Consider the following 19,744-nt stretch of genomic DNA (forward strand, 5'->3'; position numbering starts at 1 on the left):
TGTCCCTCTTCTCTGGCTCTGAGCATCAGCCACCAGTGCAAAACCCAGGAGACAGGGGAAAAAACCTGTGAACTACTTTTGATACGCACCAGAAAAAGTGAGAGCACACAGTGATGGCGCTGCTGCCTCTAGCAGGGGTTACACATCCCTTTGATTACTGAAGGGAAAGGACACGGGAGGTTGGAACAACCTGCATCCATAAATCCAACTTGGCTGGCTGGCAAAGGAGCAGGCTTCCTTCTGGCTGTCAAGGTGCTCCAACCTGGCAGCAGGAGAAGGCAGGAATCAGGCTGCCAAAGCCCCCCTCACACCTACCAGTGGACCCTTGTGGTCTAGCAGGGGCACCAGGGCACGTGTTGAAGAGCAGGGACCACAGTTCCTAACAGTCACCCTTGAACAGAAAGGCAAAAGGATTTACCTTAAATATAAATCTGTTATTTTATTAAAGAGGATTAACAATCAACTGTCCAGAATCAAAACAAGAAACTCTTCTTCAGAAAGAATTTTTGGAGAGAAATTACCCAAAAAAGGCCTGTTTCTTACCGCAATCATGTTCCTAAAAGGGATGCTTTATTTTTTGCTTTATAAAAGTAAGAAAATCACTCTCTCTTATTCATCTATCTATGTGTATATATGCACCACGTACTTCAGAGATGAGTATTTAACTCAGAAGACCAATATGGAAGCCCAGAAAGAATGGAAATACTCCCAGCATATTGTTCCTGCTGGATGAGGCTGGACCGGTCCGTGGTCTGTCCATGGTAATGGTGACCACGGCCCCTTGTCAAAGGCAACTTTTTGGTACAGTATCTTTGGAGTAAGCATCTTGGCAGACACCTGGGATGCTAAAGCACACCACACACTCACATCAGAAAATGATGGTCTCTTCTCTGGATGCACAGCTGTATTGCTTATTGAGTAAAAACACTATTATGCACCAAATCACTTAGGAATATTCAGTGTATTTTTCTGTATAAATTCTCCACCAAACCGAAGATCTGACTTGGAGCCAGTGTTGTAGCTGAGTGAGAGAAGCAATCAGGTGGGATCCAAGTCAACACTGGGCCTAGTTAATTTATTTTTTCAGCCTTAGCAGTGCCTAATGATTATGTCAAATCAGGAAGAGGGCAGAACTGTTAAACCAGCCAATCGACCATGGCTTCTCCAAGCCCTAAACAAAGATAGAGAAAGATCAAACTGCAGTTCACAGGAATTCTTCAGGATGAGTACAAAACTGGGAAAAGTCCCAGAAGGCAGATTTTGGCCCAAAGTGGTAAAGTTACGTTCCAACTTCCTATGCATGTGCGAGCATGGTCATGGCCAGCTATGAGCACTGGTGTGGCCTAACACAGCTCCTGTCCAAGAAAGGATGCAAAAAAAAATGTATTTTGTTTTAAATGCCCTTCAGACCTGTCTATAGGTAGGGGCACCAGCTTCCAGCTTGTTCTTGTTCCAGTCTTGTTAGTACAAGACTAACCCTGTGTAAATAGAGCTGTGACCAAACCCTCCTACCCACAGGGACAGGAATAAAGCCTCTGTGTCTGAAACACCTGCTCACTCCCTGCCAGCACTAACACACCTCTTCCCTGCAAGGGTGAAGATTAACTTAGGCCACAGTCAGAGTTAAAGGTGGTTATTTCGGCACTGCAGACAAGGGCCAGGCAGGTCAGTGGGACAGGACAGGAAAAACAGGGAAAGAGTGGGGGGGGGGAAAGCAGGGGAGGTTCTTCTGTTTGCATTTGCAGTACAGAAGCACTGACAGATGGAGAAGGGAGTCAGGCCAGCAGGCAGATCCAGTCTGCTTGCACAGCAGCAGGATAGGAAGCTGGATATCCATTTGGGAAAGAGTTTGTGGGGTAGAGGTGGGTGAATGTGACAGTCTGATTCTGATGAGCATTGTAAGGGTTAACACAGGGCTGCCAGGAATAGAGACCAACCCTGGGCACCTCCTCCCCAGCTCCCAGGGGCACAGAGGAGTCAGCACAGGAAGAAGGGCCCTGCTCCACGCTGGCTCACAGGGTCACGATGTGTTGGGGACCATCCCATAGGCTTCATGCAGCTTGTTGAGCAGCTCCTGCTTTTCCTTCTCAGGTAAGAAGCTGGACTGGGCTGCATTGATGTTCTGGGGAAGAAGAGGGGGAACACAAGGGAGACGTTAAAACACGTCAGACATGAAGAGCACCCTCTCAGCCTCCTGCTTACAAGGCCAGGGCAGCACTTTCTGATTTCCATTAAAAATTCTTCAGCTCATAAAGAAAAACCAGCAGGTTGTTCTGGGCTGCACCAGGACAGCATCAGAGCACCCAGCCAGGGCTGACTCACAACTCTCTTGAACTCCTCTTCGGTGAAGCCCATGTGTTCCTTGACTATGCCATAATCCTTGTCAATGGTGGAGTTAAAGATGAGGGGGTCATCCGTGTTTAGAGAATAGTTGGCACGATCCTTCTTAAATCTGTAAGGAAATGGGGTTGAAGTGGTGGGTAAAGCACTGGATGTGACGTTGTGCAGTTCTCAGGGGGAAACGCAGTAAAAGCAAAGACCTCGGGGCTGTCCCTGCAGCTGGAACTGCTGGAGACAGACATGGAGCATGGCTTCTGTCCCCACAGCTCTGCACTGACCTGCCAGTAGTGGCTGGGGTGCAGCACCTCATGCCCCACAGCTCAGAGCAGGAGGGACAGGACAGCCAACCCAAGGGACCCCTGCACCCCTCCAGCTGCACCAGCTCCCCCCGTGCCAAAGGACAAGGATGTGCCACATTGTCCTACATAATTAGATGGGCCTTAGCTTTGTAAAACAGTAAAGCAACCCAAATCCTGGTTATTTAAGATTGCATATAATTGAGAAGTCTTACTGTGTTACGGGGTGTGTGGTGAAGTCCGGAGAACATGCTCCAGTGAGATAACTGGACCAAGGGCAGACCTGTTTGGGGGAGTTAAGCATGAAAAGCAGAATCAAGCACGCAGATCTGAACCCCAGCTGTGGACACAGATAGCTCAGCACACTGGTAGAGCCAGATACAGGCTTAGAGCTTTGTTCACAGCTGCCCCTCAGTGCTACTCTGATGGACCAGTGCATGTCCCAGGACATAGATGCAAAGAGCCCACAACCCACATGGCAGCAGCAGGAGCCAGTGGGATGTTTCCCATGGCCAGTCAGTCATGAGTGATGTGCCAACTGCTGCCATTAAGCATATACACATATATTCCAGCTATTAGCTGGACATGACCATTCTGGGGAAAAGCCAAGAAAATTTGCACATGCACAGTAACTCTCAGGCATTTCCACCCTCTAACCAGACTTGCTCTGGTACAGCAGCCTGATTTGTGGAAGGAGGAGCCTGTAGACTTGAGGTATATAAACTAGTGAATTTATCCTTGGTCACACCAGAATCCATTCTTTCTGCTACGAGCCTCCCACCAGCTGCTGTGTGCACTGCTGCTCCTTGCAACAGGTTCCAGCAAACAGACAGGTGTCCCCACCCTTTCTGCAGGGGAGCTTTGGGCAGCTGAGTTCAGTGCAATGTTACCACACGTGTGGTCAGCACTTGGCTGTCAGGTCGTGCCCCTGGCTGTAGCACAGCCCAAACAAGGGCTGGTTTTCCACTCAGACAGCAGCTGTCACGCTCCCACCACACGTCCTTACCTCAAAATGCATCTTTGTTCTCAGCAGCTCCTTGTAGAGCTCAGGGTCCTCCAGGACATGGTATCCATGGCCAACACGTTCGGCCTTCAGGACATAAACTGCCTAAAAAGAGCACAGGAAAACCACTCACAGCCTCCGAGCACCAGCTCTGCTCCTGCCTGCCCTGAGCCCCCTGTCCCACTGCAGGGACAGCCCCCACCACTGCCCCTGCTCTGGGATGGCCCTTTCCAGCCACTGCCATGTCCCCCGTGTTTGCTGTGCTGTGGCTACAGAGAGGGCTGGGACACCTCTCTCCCTGCTGCAGGGGATGCAGGGCCCTTCCCAGCCCTGCCCCTCTCCCTGCCCTGACTCAGGAACTCCTCGTACCTCCTTGACCATGGCAGCAGGGCCAGCCTCCCCAGCGTGGACAGTGCGATGAATCCCACACCTCTCAGCTTCCTGCAAAACAAGGGAGAACGTGTTCCTGTCCCATCACCCACAGCAAGGACAGCAAACCCCTGGGGTGGCACAGCAAGCAACAGGGCTCTGTGCCAAGAGCCCACAGGTCACAGGCTCCGCACTCCAAGGGCTGCAAGAGAAGAGCCGCAAACAGAGACACTGAGAAACCCTGGTACCTTCTGCTGGAGCCCAGCCAGGCTCCTCAAGGGCTTTTTTGGGTGAGCTTTTTTGGGTGCCTCTTCTCCAGACAGCAGCAAGCTCCAAGCTTTCCTTCCTCCACCCACCTGTCCTTCTGCATGAACCTTGCAGCAGTTCCAGCCTGTGGAACTTCTACGTTTTTGGTCAGCTGCAGCCACGTGAGGGAATTTAGAAGCTCCCCCAGGGCAGAGATGAAGAAAAGCTCTGACACTGAGCACCTCCCTCCTGTAAGGGGCTGGGGTGGAGGCAGCCCAGCCGAGAGGACCCTGCAGGTGCAGCTTTCGGTGCAGCTCCATGACCAACCCGAAAAATCCTTTGCCAGGGTGGCCCAGAGGCCACCTGGGCTTTGGGAAGCCATGCAGCCTCGAGGGAAGCCTGGCTCCTGGCTTGCTGGAGAAGGGCCACCCAGCTGGCAGCAGCAGGCAGGCTGCAAGCCCCATCCCGCAGCAGCCGCTCCTCAGACAGTCCTTCAGGGCTCTGCACTCAGGAGGGTTTTTTCAGTTGATTTAATACAGATGGGAGTGGGGTTTGCTTCAGCATCTCAGAGCCTGAGCGAGCCCTGGCACAGAGACAAGATACACCCCTTGGATGGAGAAGGCTGGACCTGGGCACTGCTGGCACAGCAGGGAGGAGAAGACACACCAGCCCATCTGTTCATAAAACCCTCTGCCTGCATCTTGGTTTATAATCACTCTGTTTACCCAGCACAGCAGTGCAGGCAGACTTTGTATCAGCTCCCACTGACGGGGTGAAGACCCCAGGAAGCCCCACATGCTTTCAGACCTGAGCACTGCTTACAAACCACTGTCTTTTTTACCAGTGGGGGTGCACAACCTCCTCCCCCACTGATGGAGGGGACTAACAACCCCAAATTCCCACCAGCAAAGAGGAACAAGACTTTCCCTCAGAACCTTTGCAAAGGCTGAGGTCTAGTAAGAGTCTGGGATCAGGCTCCTGAAGCTATTAAAGTGTTTGTATTTGAGATGATCAGATAAAAACCCTTCAAATGTGCAGCTTCCTCTCAGCTCCTCGGGTGATTCCTGGCAGACTGGAAAGGCCAGTCTCTTCCACCCTTGGCCATGGTTCCACTGAGCCCCAGGGGCTGACAGCAGCGGGGTGGGGGATGATCTGAGCTCCAAGTCACTTGTGTCACGCTCAGTGCTACAGGGTAGTGTGCCAAGCCCCAGCTCTAAGGCCATGTTTAAGCAGTGATGCCTGCCATTAATCATTTAGGAAATATAAACAAACACTTCTGCTATTTATCTGAATGTTTTTAATAGCTGCAATGCATTTCTAAGTTGTCCCAGCCGTCTGCAGTTGGGAAAACGTGCTGCTTGTCCCTTCACACACGTCCCCTCAATATGTATTTTCCTTGTAATTTCTTTTAAGAAGCTTAATTCCACAAACCTCATAAGCCTTCTTATGCTCAGAGTCATTCTCCACCTTCAGGGTCTCATCCCCAGCCAGGTCAATGGCCACCACAGAGTCGTTTCGATACTTCTTGCAGAGCTCCACCACCTCTGGAGACCAGCCTGGAAGAGACAGCACCAGCATTTAGGAGGAAGCATTTTAATGAACAAATCCTGCTCCTATTACTAGAAGACTAGAGCTGTTTTCTTTGGTCTTTCCTAAAATTTTTGATGCTCCAAAAAGAAACTCCTAGAAAAGCCTGTCGTCTTCAGGCCAATAAAAGCTGTCAACTGATCGGTCTGTCATCAAGGAAAGGGAAACCAAATGCATTCACCAGCTATAAAACTGCTCTTATCATGTTCTTCTGTTCACTCTGAGGAAGAGAAAAAAAAATAATAAAAAAATCCCCTCCAAACAGTGTTTGGTTCAAGGTAAGATGAACTGCACTGCCCTGAGGCTGTAACAGGGTGCTTTGGAGAACTCCCTCAACTCACTCCTGAGCTTTCACCCCATCCCAGGCTGGGCATCTGTTGGATGTGTCGTGTTAAGGAGGAGTTTGGGCTGAGAGTGATCTCTGGGGGGGCCTGTATAACAGTCAGCCATGCCCTGTTATAGGGCATCCTCGACTTCCCCGGGGCAAGATGATGGATTCTACTCCTGGTGGGAAGGAGCTGAACTTTTATCTATTTGACATCAGTGAGAGAGTAACAAGTGGTTGACAATTACTTCAGAGCTCTCTCTGATCAGGATAGATAACCTCTGCTAAAGGACATGCATCTACCAGCTCACATAGCACTTAACCTTAGCAGAAAGGCCAAGAAACAGAGATAAACAGTAGTGTTAATAATTAACAGGCACCTGCTGTGTACATACAATCCCCAAACCATAAGAACACATAAGATGATGTGTGCAATCTCATCTTCTTTTTGTTTTCATCAGTTCCCAACTCACTGGGTTAGAGCCACTATTTTATCAACAAGTTTAATACAAGCTAGTTCTGGCTGGCATCTCTGCCTTTCTCTCAACAGCTCATTGTGATTAGTATCACAGGTGATATGCAGCATATCCTGAACGTAGCACTAAAGACTCTTTACCAAGCACATTCCTGGCTCTGGGTAACAGAGCTGGTGCCCTGGGATACAGGTATGAGAATGCCAGCTCTGTTGCCTGCACAAGCAATCCCTCCTGCAGTGCAGCTGCACGTGCCCTCAGATGCTCCTGCCACCTCCTGCCGTTACCACTCGTGTGCTGGCACTCTGCAGATCAGGGTGACTGTGCCTTACAGCTTTCCAGTTTCTACAAAGAAAAATGTTTTCTCCCGAGAAACCAGAAATGACAGGGTCAAGTTTTCAAAGTCTTGTTTGCGGTTGGCTGTGCAGGCAGGAAAAAAAACCTCCAGCTCTCCAATGTCCCGGTTCCAAAGAATGTTATTTTTCACATTTCTAGACACAAATTAACCATGTACTCATTAGGAAATATCTTTCCACCATCTACCCTATTAAGCCTATTTGAAACTAATGTCAGATATGAAGATACTCAGAGAAAAGTCTTCACATAAAACAGCTGCTGTCACACAGCCTCTCTCTGACTGCATTCTTCCCTGGAGGAAGGTCCTCACAGAACTCAGCAGCCCCTTGAAATGCTGGAAATCAGGTTTCCTTCCTATTCTGGGTCACAGCACCTGTTACTGACCAAGTTCAGAGCTGCTGATTTTTTAAAAATATTTTTGTAATATAAAATATTTTTAAAAATATTTTATGTATTTGTCTTAAGTATATTTGACTTGTGTTTTCAGCTTAAGCCAGCAGAGACTGACTGCAGCCAGTGGACTGATTCTCTGGCTGCCCCATGATCCAGGCTAAGGAAGGAGCACATGCTGCTGTAGCAGCAGGACCATGAGCAGGGAAGTGTGAGATCTCAGTCCTCCTTCCACGACCATTTGCTCTCAGACCCACCAGACAGCACGGCAGATGCAAGTGCTCCCTGTGCCAATGGCTTTGACTGGCCCAAGGGGTGCTCTGGCCTTTGGGCAGGGAGCAGAGATCACAGCTCCCCAGGCACAGGACAGACGAGCAAGACATTTCACATACTGGTTACACCCACAGACCCCCCCTCTCCCATCCAGCAAACCTTTTCCCCCCAGTGAAGGGAGCAGAGGACCTCCACCAAGGAAGAACTCCTCCTCAGCACTGTCTGGTCCTGCATCATACCCACAGACCAGGGGCTTTCCCCACATTTGTGCAGGGACCCAAACCCAGGGGCCATCACCCCCCGCCACGCGCCAGGGAAGGGGAGCAGGGCAGCAGGGGAGCTGCAATACATTACTTGGCATATGGCGCATGCAGCATAGAATAGACCTGGCTTTGATGTGGAAATCCCTTTCTCCATCCTGTAGTCCCTGATTTACGAGCTGAACGACTTCATCTGGAGTGAGGTCTCCCCTGCAGGGAAGAAAAGCCATCAGCAAGAGGGCAGACACCAGCCAGGGAGGCTGCCCGGGGCTCCACTCGCCTCAACATCCAGAGGCACCCGATGAGACCACCCAGAACTTATGAGCACCTTTTACACCCATGCCATGCCCACATTTACCACAAAAGCACGTGAAGATGACAGTAAGATCTAGAAATGCCTCAGGGAACCAGGGGCAAATCCTGCACAGAGGCACCCCCTCTTTGCCAGAGTATCTCATTAGGACACACAACTGCCTGCAGCCAGGCAGGGGCAAGCATGGGGCTCAATGCCCACCACAGCACACTTTGGAGGGGCCACAGAGCCCAGCACTGATTTAATAAGAGGCACACATCACAGAGGGGATGACATGCAAGGAAGGGATCGGATCACCAGCCCCCTCCAATGCCACCCACCATCTCTGCCAGCTCAAATTCCCATTTTGCAGGCAGTCCACATGTGAAGGACTTGCCTTGCCTCGCACAGAGAACAGCTCCAGCCAGAAGACTGAGCTGCCCTGCACATGCAGAATCTGGTGCCCAGAGCAAGGGACATTAAGACACAGCAGCACACAGAGATATTCAAGATGAAAAACCCTACAGGTGGGAAGGAGAGGTGGAAGCATGCTGGTGCTCACTGCATGGGGGGAGAGAGGAGCTTTGGTTACAGCAGGCTTTGGACACACAACTGCTGTCCAGAGTGGGCCATGCCTTCTCCATGCCCAGCTGGCCACCCAGCAGCTCCCTGGCACAGCAGGATCACTCACTCAGCTTGTCCCCAGGGGATGGGATCCACGCCAGAGTTGGCCAGGAGGTGAGGGCTGTACCGGACCTCCACGTAGGCGACTCCTTCCTTTGCCTTTGTCTCCACAAACTCGTAGGAGATTCTCCTCACTGCCTCACGGTCACCCCTGCAGGGACAGCAGGGCCACCCATCACTGGGACTGCTCGCCCTCAGGGCACACAGGGAACCTCCAGGGCTGAGCCAAGGGATGCTGCCAAGGGTTGAGGGGGGAGAAGCAAAAAGCAGGGTACTTACGCAATAGCAGGCATGTAGTAATTAAATTTCTCTAGAAATTGGGGAAGTGTCAGCGGTGTGTCATAGCTGACGTACTTCAGGAGCTCCTCAACAGTGTCGCCAGGGAGAGGGATCCCTCTTTTTCTGAAAGTGAAGGCACGTGTCACTGACAGGGAGGGAAGGTATCACATTCTTGATCAGTCCCTCTCACACAGCGATCACATCTCGAGCTGGCAGCATCAACCACTACTCCTTCACAGAGACACACAGCACACACTGTCCTTCCAAAATCTCCTCGTGGATGCTGCCCTGAATCTCAGCGGGGAGGAAGGCAATCCAAAACACAGGCAAAGCACAAACAAACCGAAATGCAAGCCCAGACTGACCCTGCAGGAACACAGCCAGGGCACATTTTAAGCTTAAGAAGGAGTTCATCTAAAGGGGCTCTGGATTATTTCTTGGCACCTCCTAGTCCTAGGAATTGCCAAAATTCTTTAGAAAAGTCAATATCCACTTATGCAGGCTCAAAGGTTTGAAAAATCGAGGGGATGCTCCAAGGCCTGGGATCATGCAGGCAGGAGTGTCGTGGCTCAGGGGTTCAGTTCCTGTGAGTGAGCTGGTTCCCGAGCCCAGCATTGTGGTAGTGTCTTCTCTGACAGGGACACCTTCCACGCAGGAGCAAATGGCAACAACTGCTCTCACCAAAGGGATAGCGATGCTAAAGCCCATTTAAGTACTTCCAAGAGGGGAGAGGCCATTTTTCCCTGGAGCAGCTGGAGTACTGTGTGGGGGAAGGTGTCCCCAGGGCAGTGGGGCAACAGCCAGGCTGCCAGCCAAGGGTGCTGAAGGCTTCCTGGGCAGGCTTTGCCACCCCCACACTCTGGTACCCTGCACAAGCCAACATAAATTTGGAATAATAACCAGACATTTGTTTTTAATCCTCTTTTCTGCCACAATGAATTACAGCTAATTGGTGGATCTCTGCTAATAGAGACAAAACACCGCAGACAGCTTTATTGTCCCCATGCCAGCAACCATTCCAGGGAGCCATGCAGGGACACAGTCCAAAGGACCCTGCTCCTGGGCTCAGTAAACACTGCTCCTTCCCCCCTCGGCCAGGAAGGAAACCAGCCCCACGCTCAGCCCTCACATGCAATCTGCACAGATTAAGTTGCTGGCACTCAGCAGGGAACACTCGTCTTGCCAGGGCATTGGTTTTCCTCCCTGCCTTGCCCTTTCCATGGCACTGACACATCAGTGTCTGCCCTAGGAACCGGCATGCACTCCCTCCACCTGCCCAGGGAAAATTTCCTACAGCAAAGCCCCTTCCCTGACATTTTCCTGTGCTTCCCGAAGGATTGCCTCTGCACAGGCAGCAGCAGCAGTGCTTTGGGATGATCTGCCCTGGAGTCAGGTCTCTGGATGAGGAGGTCTGGTGGATCATGCCAGTGTGGCTCTGGGAGCTGCTGCTGCCCCATCCAACCCTGCTGGTAGGTGGGATCCTTCCTGAGGCAAAGCTGCTCCAGGGAAGGTGCTCGTGCCCACCAGCACCTCGGTGTCCTGCCCAGAGCCACCTCCAGCCATGGGCAGCACCACACACACCATCCCACCTCGGACAGGGCAGCTTTCCTGGGGACACTCAGTCCCATGAGGGATCTGCCATGGCTCTAAACCCTCTGGCTGGGCAGGGGGGATGCAAACCCTGGCCCAGACGTGACAGAACTGGAGACAAAGTTTCTAAAAACAGCCCAGTTCAGCAGTGCACTGCCCAAGGGACCTTGTGCATCCCAGCAGCTCGGGGTTATATTATGCCACCACCTGGCAAATTTATTTCCAGCTATTTACCTTTAAAAATAGACCACAAGCAGCCTTCTGTGCCCAGGGTGAGGTTATTAAGGCAGTCAGTCCCCTACAACCTCCTGCACTGCCCCACTGCTTTTTTTGTGCGAGTGCAAGTTTTAGAGCTCACGAATAGCACAGCCTTGCTCCACCCGAGGGCTGGCAGCTCTGGGGGATGCCAGGGCTGTTTAAAAATAAGAGGGAACTCGGCACACACTCAGGCAATGAAGGTTTCTGCCCTAAGCAAGGATCCTGGCACAGGATCCCCAGACAGCCAGGGCCTCCTGGGCTTCAGGGGTCCCACAGCCCTCCACTGGCATTTTCCTTTTTCTAGAAGAGGGACCCAGCAGAGTCCCAGGGAGTCACCACCGACTCGTCTGTCCATTTGGACCTGTATTCCAGCCCTGCAGCCCACCAGCAGGAACCCTGACTCAGCTCAGGGCCAACATCCTGCAGCGAATGGGATGGACAGCTCTGATCCATCCTCCTTGCTCTGACTACACTGCCAAAGGTATGGCCATGTCCTGCAGAAAAAGCTACTGTAGAAAGAATATTCCCCCTAGGACTGCACTGCCTTGGAGCCTGCTGGGCTCACAGGATGCCAGAACCACTTCCCATGCTCCTCAGAACTGATTTCCTCCCCAAAGTACCAAAGTTGTGCCTGAGAGCCATTCCCTGAAATCCTTAAGCTCACAACCTTCTTGATCTGAGGGTATCAGTGACAGCTGGAAGAAATCTTGTTTATTTTTCCTGCAAGCATGGAGCCAGGTCCTCACACCAGTTAATCATTCACCCAGTGCTTCCCACACAGTCTACACTGAGGGGAGAAGATGCATGTGGGCTCTGTCAAGGAAACAACCTCTCTCCAAGCCACTGCCAAGAGCTCCTGGGGTCACCCACACACGTGAGCGTGACTGCTGACACCAGGCAGAGAGCCCAGGGTTCAAAGGCAGCAGGGCAGGGTGGGTTTTTCCTCCCAAACCATGGAACCACCACCAAGACAACGCTCCCACCTGCTGCCATTTCACTTGCTTTTGCAATTAGGAACATGGAAAAAGGAATCAGAATACAGCTGCTCTGCTGTGTCCCAGCCACACTTCGAAGGCAGGCAGCTGTTTATGAGACACCTTCAGGGCTTTTCTCATGGTGGCTCCTCTTGGCTTGCCCGGCTCACAAACCCATGACCACCTTGCTCATGCTCCTGCTACCTGTGCAGCCCCACTGTCCTTTAGGATGTGCTCAGTGTCACCACACTGTGCAGCCCCACTGTCCTTTGGGATGTGCTCAGTGTCACCACACTGTGCAGCCCCACTGTCCTTTGGGATGTGCTCAGTGTCACCACACTGTGCAGCCCCACTGTCCTTTGGGATGTGCTCAGTGTCACCACACTGTGCAGCCCCACTGTCCTTTGGGATGTGCTCAGTGTCACCACACTGTGCAGCCCCACTGTCCTTTGGGATGTGCTCAGTGTCACCACACTGTGCAGCCCCACTGTCCTTTGGGATGTGCTCAGTGTCACCACACTGTGCAGCCCCACTGTCCTTTGGGATGTGCTCAGTGTCACCACACTGTGCAGCCCCACTGTCCTTTGGGATGTGCTCAGTGTCACCACACTGTGCCAGAGGACCCATCTGGGCAGAGACAGCACCAGCACCAGCCAGGTTTGCTGCCTGCAGGAGCTCTTCTGTCACAGACCTGGACAAGGAGAAAGGTTGATGCTTTGGAACTGCAGCTCCCAGAGCTTTCCTCACCCCACAGCTCACCTGCCAAAGTACAAGATTGTCTCTGGTCTAATGGCTCCATCCAGGTGGACGTGAAGCTCAACCTGCAATAAGAAAAATGGGTCAGGTATTCTTAGAGCTGCAGCAAAAGTTCAGAGATAAGTAGCTGGCACTCACATGGGTATAAATGCAGCCAATACAGGGACAAAATCATGACAAGGAAGCACAGAAACATTTTTAAAATATAATCATTATAAAGTTTATTTTTCAACATCTAAATACTAAGTATTTTCTTACAGCTGCTGCAGCTCACACATTTAATGAGTCTTTAGAAAATTATTCTGTTTCCAGTAATTTTCAGGAACTGCCCTATCCTTATTTAGCTTGCATGGCTCAGAGTTAGGGAAGAGTGAAAAAAGCAAACCCCAAACACCTTTGCTTTCCAGCTTACTCCTCCTTGAAGTCACAGGCAGCCAAACACCAATTAATTTGCTAAGAGTCATTACAAAAACTTTGACTTCACTTCCAAGAATCAGCTCCTGATGGGTTGTTAATTACTTGGTATTATCAGAGCTTACAGGATCTCTAATCCTACACAAGAGGTCGGTCCCATGGTTCAAGGTGCTGTAAAAAATAATAACAAGTTGTCCCACAGAGCTACCAAACTGGTTTCAAAATAAAACACTTAAATTTTTACTCATTAAAAATGGGACAGTAACTCGGGTCTTTTCACTGTGAAACCCTGTTTCCTGATTATTGCTGAAACACTGGATTTTGGAGAAAGAGCCCCAGAAAAACAAAAGTAAGTTTTTTTCATTAGCCAGCTGGGGCTTTTGGAGGAACATGACAGATGTAATTTGGAAGTCAAACTGGGAAGGAAAATATTAGCTGTAAAATGTTTCAGCTAGATATTCATCTTTCCAGCATTGTTTTCTTTTAAGTAACAGCATAGCCTACAAAATGCATGTTTAATTTTATTTTTTTAATCAAACTGTAGAGCAGCAACTTGATACCCAAAGTTGTTAGTTGTAACATCGTGCACATTCTACTGCATAGATGTTTTCTGCAGAGTAAGAATTGAGTAGGATTCAGAAGAGGACTGGATATTTGCATGGATAATTAAACCACCCAGGGTTACTAATTAAAACCCACAAACCCTCTGGCATCAGGGTATGTATCAAACAATAACTACGAGGAGCTGGGAGGAAAAACGAGTAAGCGGTCCCTGCCAGCAGGGCAAGGCAGGACTGTCCACCTCCCTTGGATCCTTTTGGATCCTCAGGAGCGTCCAAGAGCAGGTGATGTGAGCTCCTGGCACTGATGCCCACGAGCTCGCTCCCGTGCCCACCCTGCCCTGCAGCCCTGCCGTGCAGGCAGAGCCCCCCGACCCACGGCCAGGGCTGTCACCCACCACTGCTGCTGCACAGGGCCCTCACTGCTGGGCAGGGGCAGGGCTGGGGGCCAGCCCACCCCCACAGGACATGCCCCTCCACAGGCACTGGTGCCAGGCTCAGGACAGCTCGAGCTGCTGATCCTGCACTGTTGCAATCAGCTGGCCCAGGGGGTCACGAACATGCCCAGAGACACCACTGTTAGCAGGCTGTAAAAAGATATCCCTGTCACTTCTCCTACCCTTAAGATACGATCTGAATCTACAGGGAGGAAGACTGGAAAAGGGAAAAACCTGCTTTTCCCCCCCATCTTGAGTTACACAATCCTGCTTATGAGGACTGAATGTCCTGCAGAGCAGCAGATAAAATAACACACCATGGACTGATCTGCATCGCCAGATGTGGACGCCTGGCATGCTTTCCACTCTTGAGCTCCAACTCCTATTTCAAAACCAGGCAAGCTCCACTCCTTGAGATATCCAACAGCCCTTGTGACAGCCCTTTCTGATGGATAAAACTTACAGGCTTGAAACTTGCTCACGCTGGATTTAAAAACCAAGCAACCTGAACCTATTGAGGTCTTCTCACTCCAAACACTTCTCAAGTGTTTCCTGCAAGAACATCCCAATGTGACATTCCCATCAACGAGAATGCAGATTCTGTGGTGTCCTCTGTCCATGCAAGTCACCTCCTCCTGCCACTCCTGCAGGTGAGACGCTTGTAAAGCAGCAAGGTTCCTCTCCAACACCAGCAACAGGCTCTTCCTCCCCTGCCAGCATTTCTTTGGGTCTGGAGGGATCTAAACTAAGGCAGCTCAATGCTGTTCAACCCAAAAAGTTTTGGGTTTCCCCAAGATCAGTGCTTCAGGGCATCCTTTTCTGCAGCTGAGAAGCAATCTATGCTATTTAGATGGCCAAAGGACACTCAAGAGAAGATGGAAAGGTGTGCCTAAAAGGCTCTAGATAAGGATGCAATCAGCAGAGGCACAACCCAGCTGCTCATCTCCCCAGGGCGCCTTGCTGGCAAACCCCCAGGCCTCCAGGTCTGTGGGAGGCTGCTCGCTGCAGATTACATTTCAGCTCTCTTCCTGAGTGTTTGTTTTGGGTAAACAAAGCACAAGACTTTTCCAGACACAAGTGGGTGACATGACCTTGCCTGAAGCCAAAGAAAGCGCCCAGAGAGAGATGAAAGAGTTTTCTCTGAACTGTGGCTCCAGGAGATGATGCCTGAGCAAGCAGAAATAATGATGGATGCAGGAGCCCAGTGCCTTTTCCAGGGCTCTGCTCCTTGGCACACAGAGCTCCATGGGCACATGGTCTCTCACCCCAAACCCTCTGGTTTATCTGGAGCAGAAACTTGTGCACACAAATTAAATGGGGATCTCAACACTGGTCCAGGACCAGTGCTGCACCAGCACTGCAGAGGAGCCTCCAACCATTCCAGGACCACTGATCATAAAATCAGAGAAAGGTTTGGGTTGGAAAGGAACTTAAAGATCATTTAGCTCCAACTCCCCTGCCATGGGCAGGGTTGCCACCCACTCGACCAGGTTGATGCCTTCCCTTCTCACAGGATGTGACAACACTTGTTCTGATGGAGAACAAGAAAGCAGCAGAGCTCTACAATGCTTTCCTGGGGCAGGAGCTTTGCTCTTCCCCCAGTTGCAGTGAGGACCCTCAGGACCAACTCTGTGCAGCCACACTTGTGTCCTTCTGCACCTCCACTGATCTCCTGCCAGCCCATCAAAAACCCAGAGTGCAACTCAATAAAACCTTTAGTTTCACTAAAGAGTTGTTGAAAGCCAGAGGGGTGAGTTCAAAAGATGTAACTGGCTGTAAATTGTGCGTCCTCAGCACAGGCAGCCCCCAGCAAGGCCATCAGAGCAAACCCAGCGCTTTCCATTTTTATGCAAAAAAAGTTTCAGCTCAACCAGGGCACGTGACTCACTGGTGCAGATATCAGCAAATTGGTTCAGATTTTAAAAAGGAGAAGTTTTAAGGGCTCTGGCGTGACTTCTCTGGCGATATTGTAATGTTTTCTTTGAGACTTAATAAGCTTCAAAATAAATTCAAACACAAAATTAGGTACTCAAACAAGTATGTTCCATTCCAAGATCAAGTCTGATTATTTTCAATTTAGTGAAATTAGGAGGAAAAAGTTAACTAAACATTCAAAGTATTTTCAGCCACAGTAAACCCAATACAATTTCTCTATTAGAGTTTGCTCAGCAGACCATGGCAGAGCAGTTAACTGCTCAGTTTGCCTATTATATGGCATTAAAAGAGCCATCCAAGCTAAGGCACTTGAAGGATTTTCTGTATGAGGTAGTTCTAGGGTCTTTCTTAAAATACATACAATGACCAAAGTCAGTCCTAACACCACAGTAAAATTAACACCAAATGCAGCTGGTAAAGTGGCATCATTTTAAAACCCTAAACAGTGATTTTGCCCAGGATTACTTATCAGGCCATTAAAAGCTGATCATTTAAATTCATTCTATTAATCTCAATAGCTGAAAAACAGGGTAATTGTAGCTGTAATTTGTCAATTATTAGATAAGTGTGGCAGGCAAATATTAATGGAGAGCAAAGCTGAACAAGAGATAGGACAAATGCCAATCACTGCAAAAAAGAATGAACTGTGTTTCCCAAATACTGGTTTTATGGAAGTGTGCTGTCAGGAGTAAAGTCATCCTCATCCTAAGATCACCACTAACACTCATTTAGGAGCAAGAGGTGCGAGTGGCTCAAGAGGGATGTGAAGTGGAAGGGGCACAGTATTGTCCTCAAACCTGGCAACACCCACAAATGCACCTGGGAGATGAATCTGCCACAGGCTTTAAGGCTTGAGTCTTTGAAAGAGAAACGTGGGGGAGACTTGCAAGACCCACAGGACACACTGCTGGGCTGCAAAGCACATCCATGCTTTCCAGACAAGCACTGACATGATACACGGGTTTGGTGGCTGAGGAGGAGGAGGTTACTCCTGTGCTGGGAAGCCTTTGGTACCATCCTCCCAGCACCAACTTCTCAACCTTCACTGATCTCAGTACAAGACTCGTGGTGACGTTAACAGGTGATGGTGGCTGTGTGTCATCACAGGTGACATCCCATGGGGTGACAGGGCCATGTCCTCGCAAACCCACCATGGATCTCACACCCACCCCTGGCTGGAGCAATAAACAGAGCCCTTGCACTCTGTGCAGCACCAAGCCAACCTCTCACTGCCATCACGGCTGACAAGTGGATGCAGGAAGTTTATCCAAGAGCATCCCTGTATCCCATTATTGAAGGACTGAGCACACAAGGTACCACTGTGTAAGGTATGGTTGAGCTCAATGCAGCCTCAGCAGCAACAAGCTCTGACCCGTGCCAAGAGTCAGGGGTCAGGCTGTACTCAACAAGTGGCTTAGCCAAAGACAACATCACCCTGAACACACTGTTGTGCATTTGCAGTCCCCACAATAAGGATCACCTTCGTAAATTCAATTTGTTTTTAATTTTTAGCTTTGAAGTTTGGCTCCCAAGGCAAATCCCTGTACTATCAGCTCAGCACAGAGGCTGCAGTGTTACAAAGAGCAGGGGAGGAGACCCACCCAAACTCCCTGGGCACAGCCAGTGTGAGCACCTTTAGTGCCATCTCCTCAGCACTGATGGGACATGCACAGCTCCAGCCAGCTCTGGCCACCCTTCCCAGCTCCTGGGTACGAAGGTTGTGTCAGAGACAACTGTCTCCCTTCGGATAGGGACAGGCCCCAAAGCACCATGACACGCACGGTGTGTCTTGCAGGAACACCTGCCCAGTGTGACCCGATGCCCATGTTCCAAACCAGCATCCAGCAGCAGAGCCTGAGCCCAGAAACTCCTGTTCCCACAACACAGCTCAAGACATATGGGAGATGCAGGAGAAGAGAGCCATGGGTCCTGAAGCCCTCAAGCTGGGGCTGGCCTGAAGGGAGAGAAGCCAGCAGCGAGCAAGGACAGGGTCTCTGCTCTGGTTGTGCAGCAGAACGGGGGGAGCCTGATGGTTGGTGTCCAAGGAACGTCAGTCTGTTCTGCTCTTTTATGGCCTATGATAAGCAGGGTTCAAAGTTGTCCCCCAGCAGCCCTGGAAGCTCCCTGTTCATCCACCTCAGTCACTGGGAGTCAGAGAGCTCCTGAAAAACAGAGGCAGCCCTGGCCCCAGGTTCAGCCGGGGCTCGAAGCCGCTCCAGTCACCAGAAACATCTCTAAAACACAAAACTGATCGTTCCCAATGGCAGAGGGTCCAGGGGAATGAATAGGGCTCATTAACTGACTTCAGGCCCATTTTTTTTCCCCAAGCCTGACTTAGCAGGTTCACAGGACTGAAAGGGACTGCCTGACTCAGGAAAACCAGTCTCATAATTACCAGCAGCCGGGCAACAGAAGCCTGATCTTAGCAGTCAAACCCTGCAGATTTTCCTAGGTCTTTCTCTTTGGCATTCCACTCTCCCACGCACTGGAAAAGCGGGAAGAATCACAAGTGAAAGAAGAACTTAAGTTGCTTCTCTCATCTGAAAGTTTAAAATCACTGGGGTGAACCAACAGCCTTTGTTCTCAGTGGACCTGATGAAAGGCCACCACCTCCCAAAACTGAAGCAGCCTTAAAAAGGCTTTAACCATTAGCAGCTGTCAGCACTCCCTGGATTTTGGTATCAAGGTTTGCCTGCTGCTGCATGAATCAACTTCCCTGAGAGGGAAGATTGTGATGGAGCGAAACATGAATCAGACCTGTGCACACAGACCTTTCCAACTATGCAAGACTTTCCTGGTGCGAACTCAAACTGAGAGAGAAATGGTTTGGGAGTGGTAGGGGATGCAAACAGCAGCAGAAAAACCCAACTCTGCTGGGTTTTCAGAGACAATCTTCTTTGGGAAAGCCACACAGTGTTGCCACCACTCATGTTCTCCCAGAGCAGGACCACCACAAGCCTCACATCACTTTTCTTGGTCTCCTCTGCCCTGACCCCTCACTTACCACCAAGAGCCCAATGTGGCAGCCAGGCAGAGGAGACCTGCTCCCTGTACAGCAGCTCCCTGTACCACAGCCTGGGAGCAGAACAATCCTGCAGTGATCTACCATCAGATACAGGACTATTGCTAACCACAGCTGTTTCATCTTCTTCCTCCTCAACTGTTTTCTAACCTGAATAATAAACATTACCACATGATCCTACTTGAGATGCACCTATACAAGGCATGGCAAGAGCGAAAGACTGGAGCACCCTCTGACAGCAGCCACCAAGGTCGTGTCACAGGCACCTGAGGCAAAACTGAACTAAATATTTGAGAGACAAAAAAAAACAAACCAAAACAAAACACAAACTGAACTAAATGTTTAAGAGACAAAAAAGCCAAACCAAACCAAAACAAAACACAAAACTACCAAAACAAAACCACCCAAAAAACAAAAAAAACCCGGAACAAAATGAAAAAGCCAAGAGAAAACATTTAGTTTAGTAGACCATGGCACGGGTTGGGGGGGCACTTGGTGTGTTCAGCTGGAGAAGAAGAGACTGAGGGGAGACCTCACTGCAGTTACAACTTCCTCGGGAGGGGAAGAGGAGGGGCAGACCCTGAGCTCTGCTCTGGGGGGACCAGGGACAGGACCCCAGGGAAT

General features: G+C 50.3%; 1 protein-coding gene across 1 annotated transcript in view; it reads right to left on the reverse strand.

Moving 5' to 3' along the window:
• Positions 1-413: 413 nt before the first annotated feature.
• ADA (adenosine deaminase) overlaps positions 414-19,744 on the reverse strand; it is a 28,315-nt gene continuing 8,984 nt past the window's right edge. The window contains exons 3-12 of the mRNA XM_018073801.2: positions 12,756-12,817; positions 9,175-9,297; positions 8,903-9,046; positions 8,014-8,129; positions 5,686-5,810; positions 4,009-4,080; positions 3,643-3,744; positions 2,852-2,919; positions 2,323-2,452; positions 414-2,122 (exon numbers count right to left, since the gene is read on the reverse strand). Of these exons, the coding sequence (XP_017929290.2) occupies positions 2,021-2,122; positions 2,323-2,452; positions 2,852-2,919; positions 3,643-3,744; positions 4,009-4,080; positions 5,686-5,810; positions 8,014-8,129; positions 8,903-9,046; positions 9,175-9,297; positions 12,756-12,817 (1,044 nt within the window). The 3' untranslated portion in view covers positions 414-2,020. The remainder of the gene's footprint in view (positions 2,123-2,322; positions 2,453-2,851; positions 2,920-3,642; positions 3,745-4,008; positions 4,081-5,685; positions 5,811-8,013; positions 8,130-8,902; positions 9,047-9,174; positions 9,298-12,755; positions 12,818-19,744) is intronic.

This window comes from Manacus vitellinus, unplaced genomic scaffold (genome assembly GCF_001715985.3).
Source record: "Manacus vitellinus isolate BGI_N305 unplaced genomic scaffold, ASM171598v3 scaffold_26_pilon, whole genome shotgun sequence".
In the NCBI taxonomy this organism is placed as follows: Eukaryota; Metazoa; Chordata; class Aves; order Passeriformes; family Pipridae; genus Manacus; species Manacus vitellinus.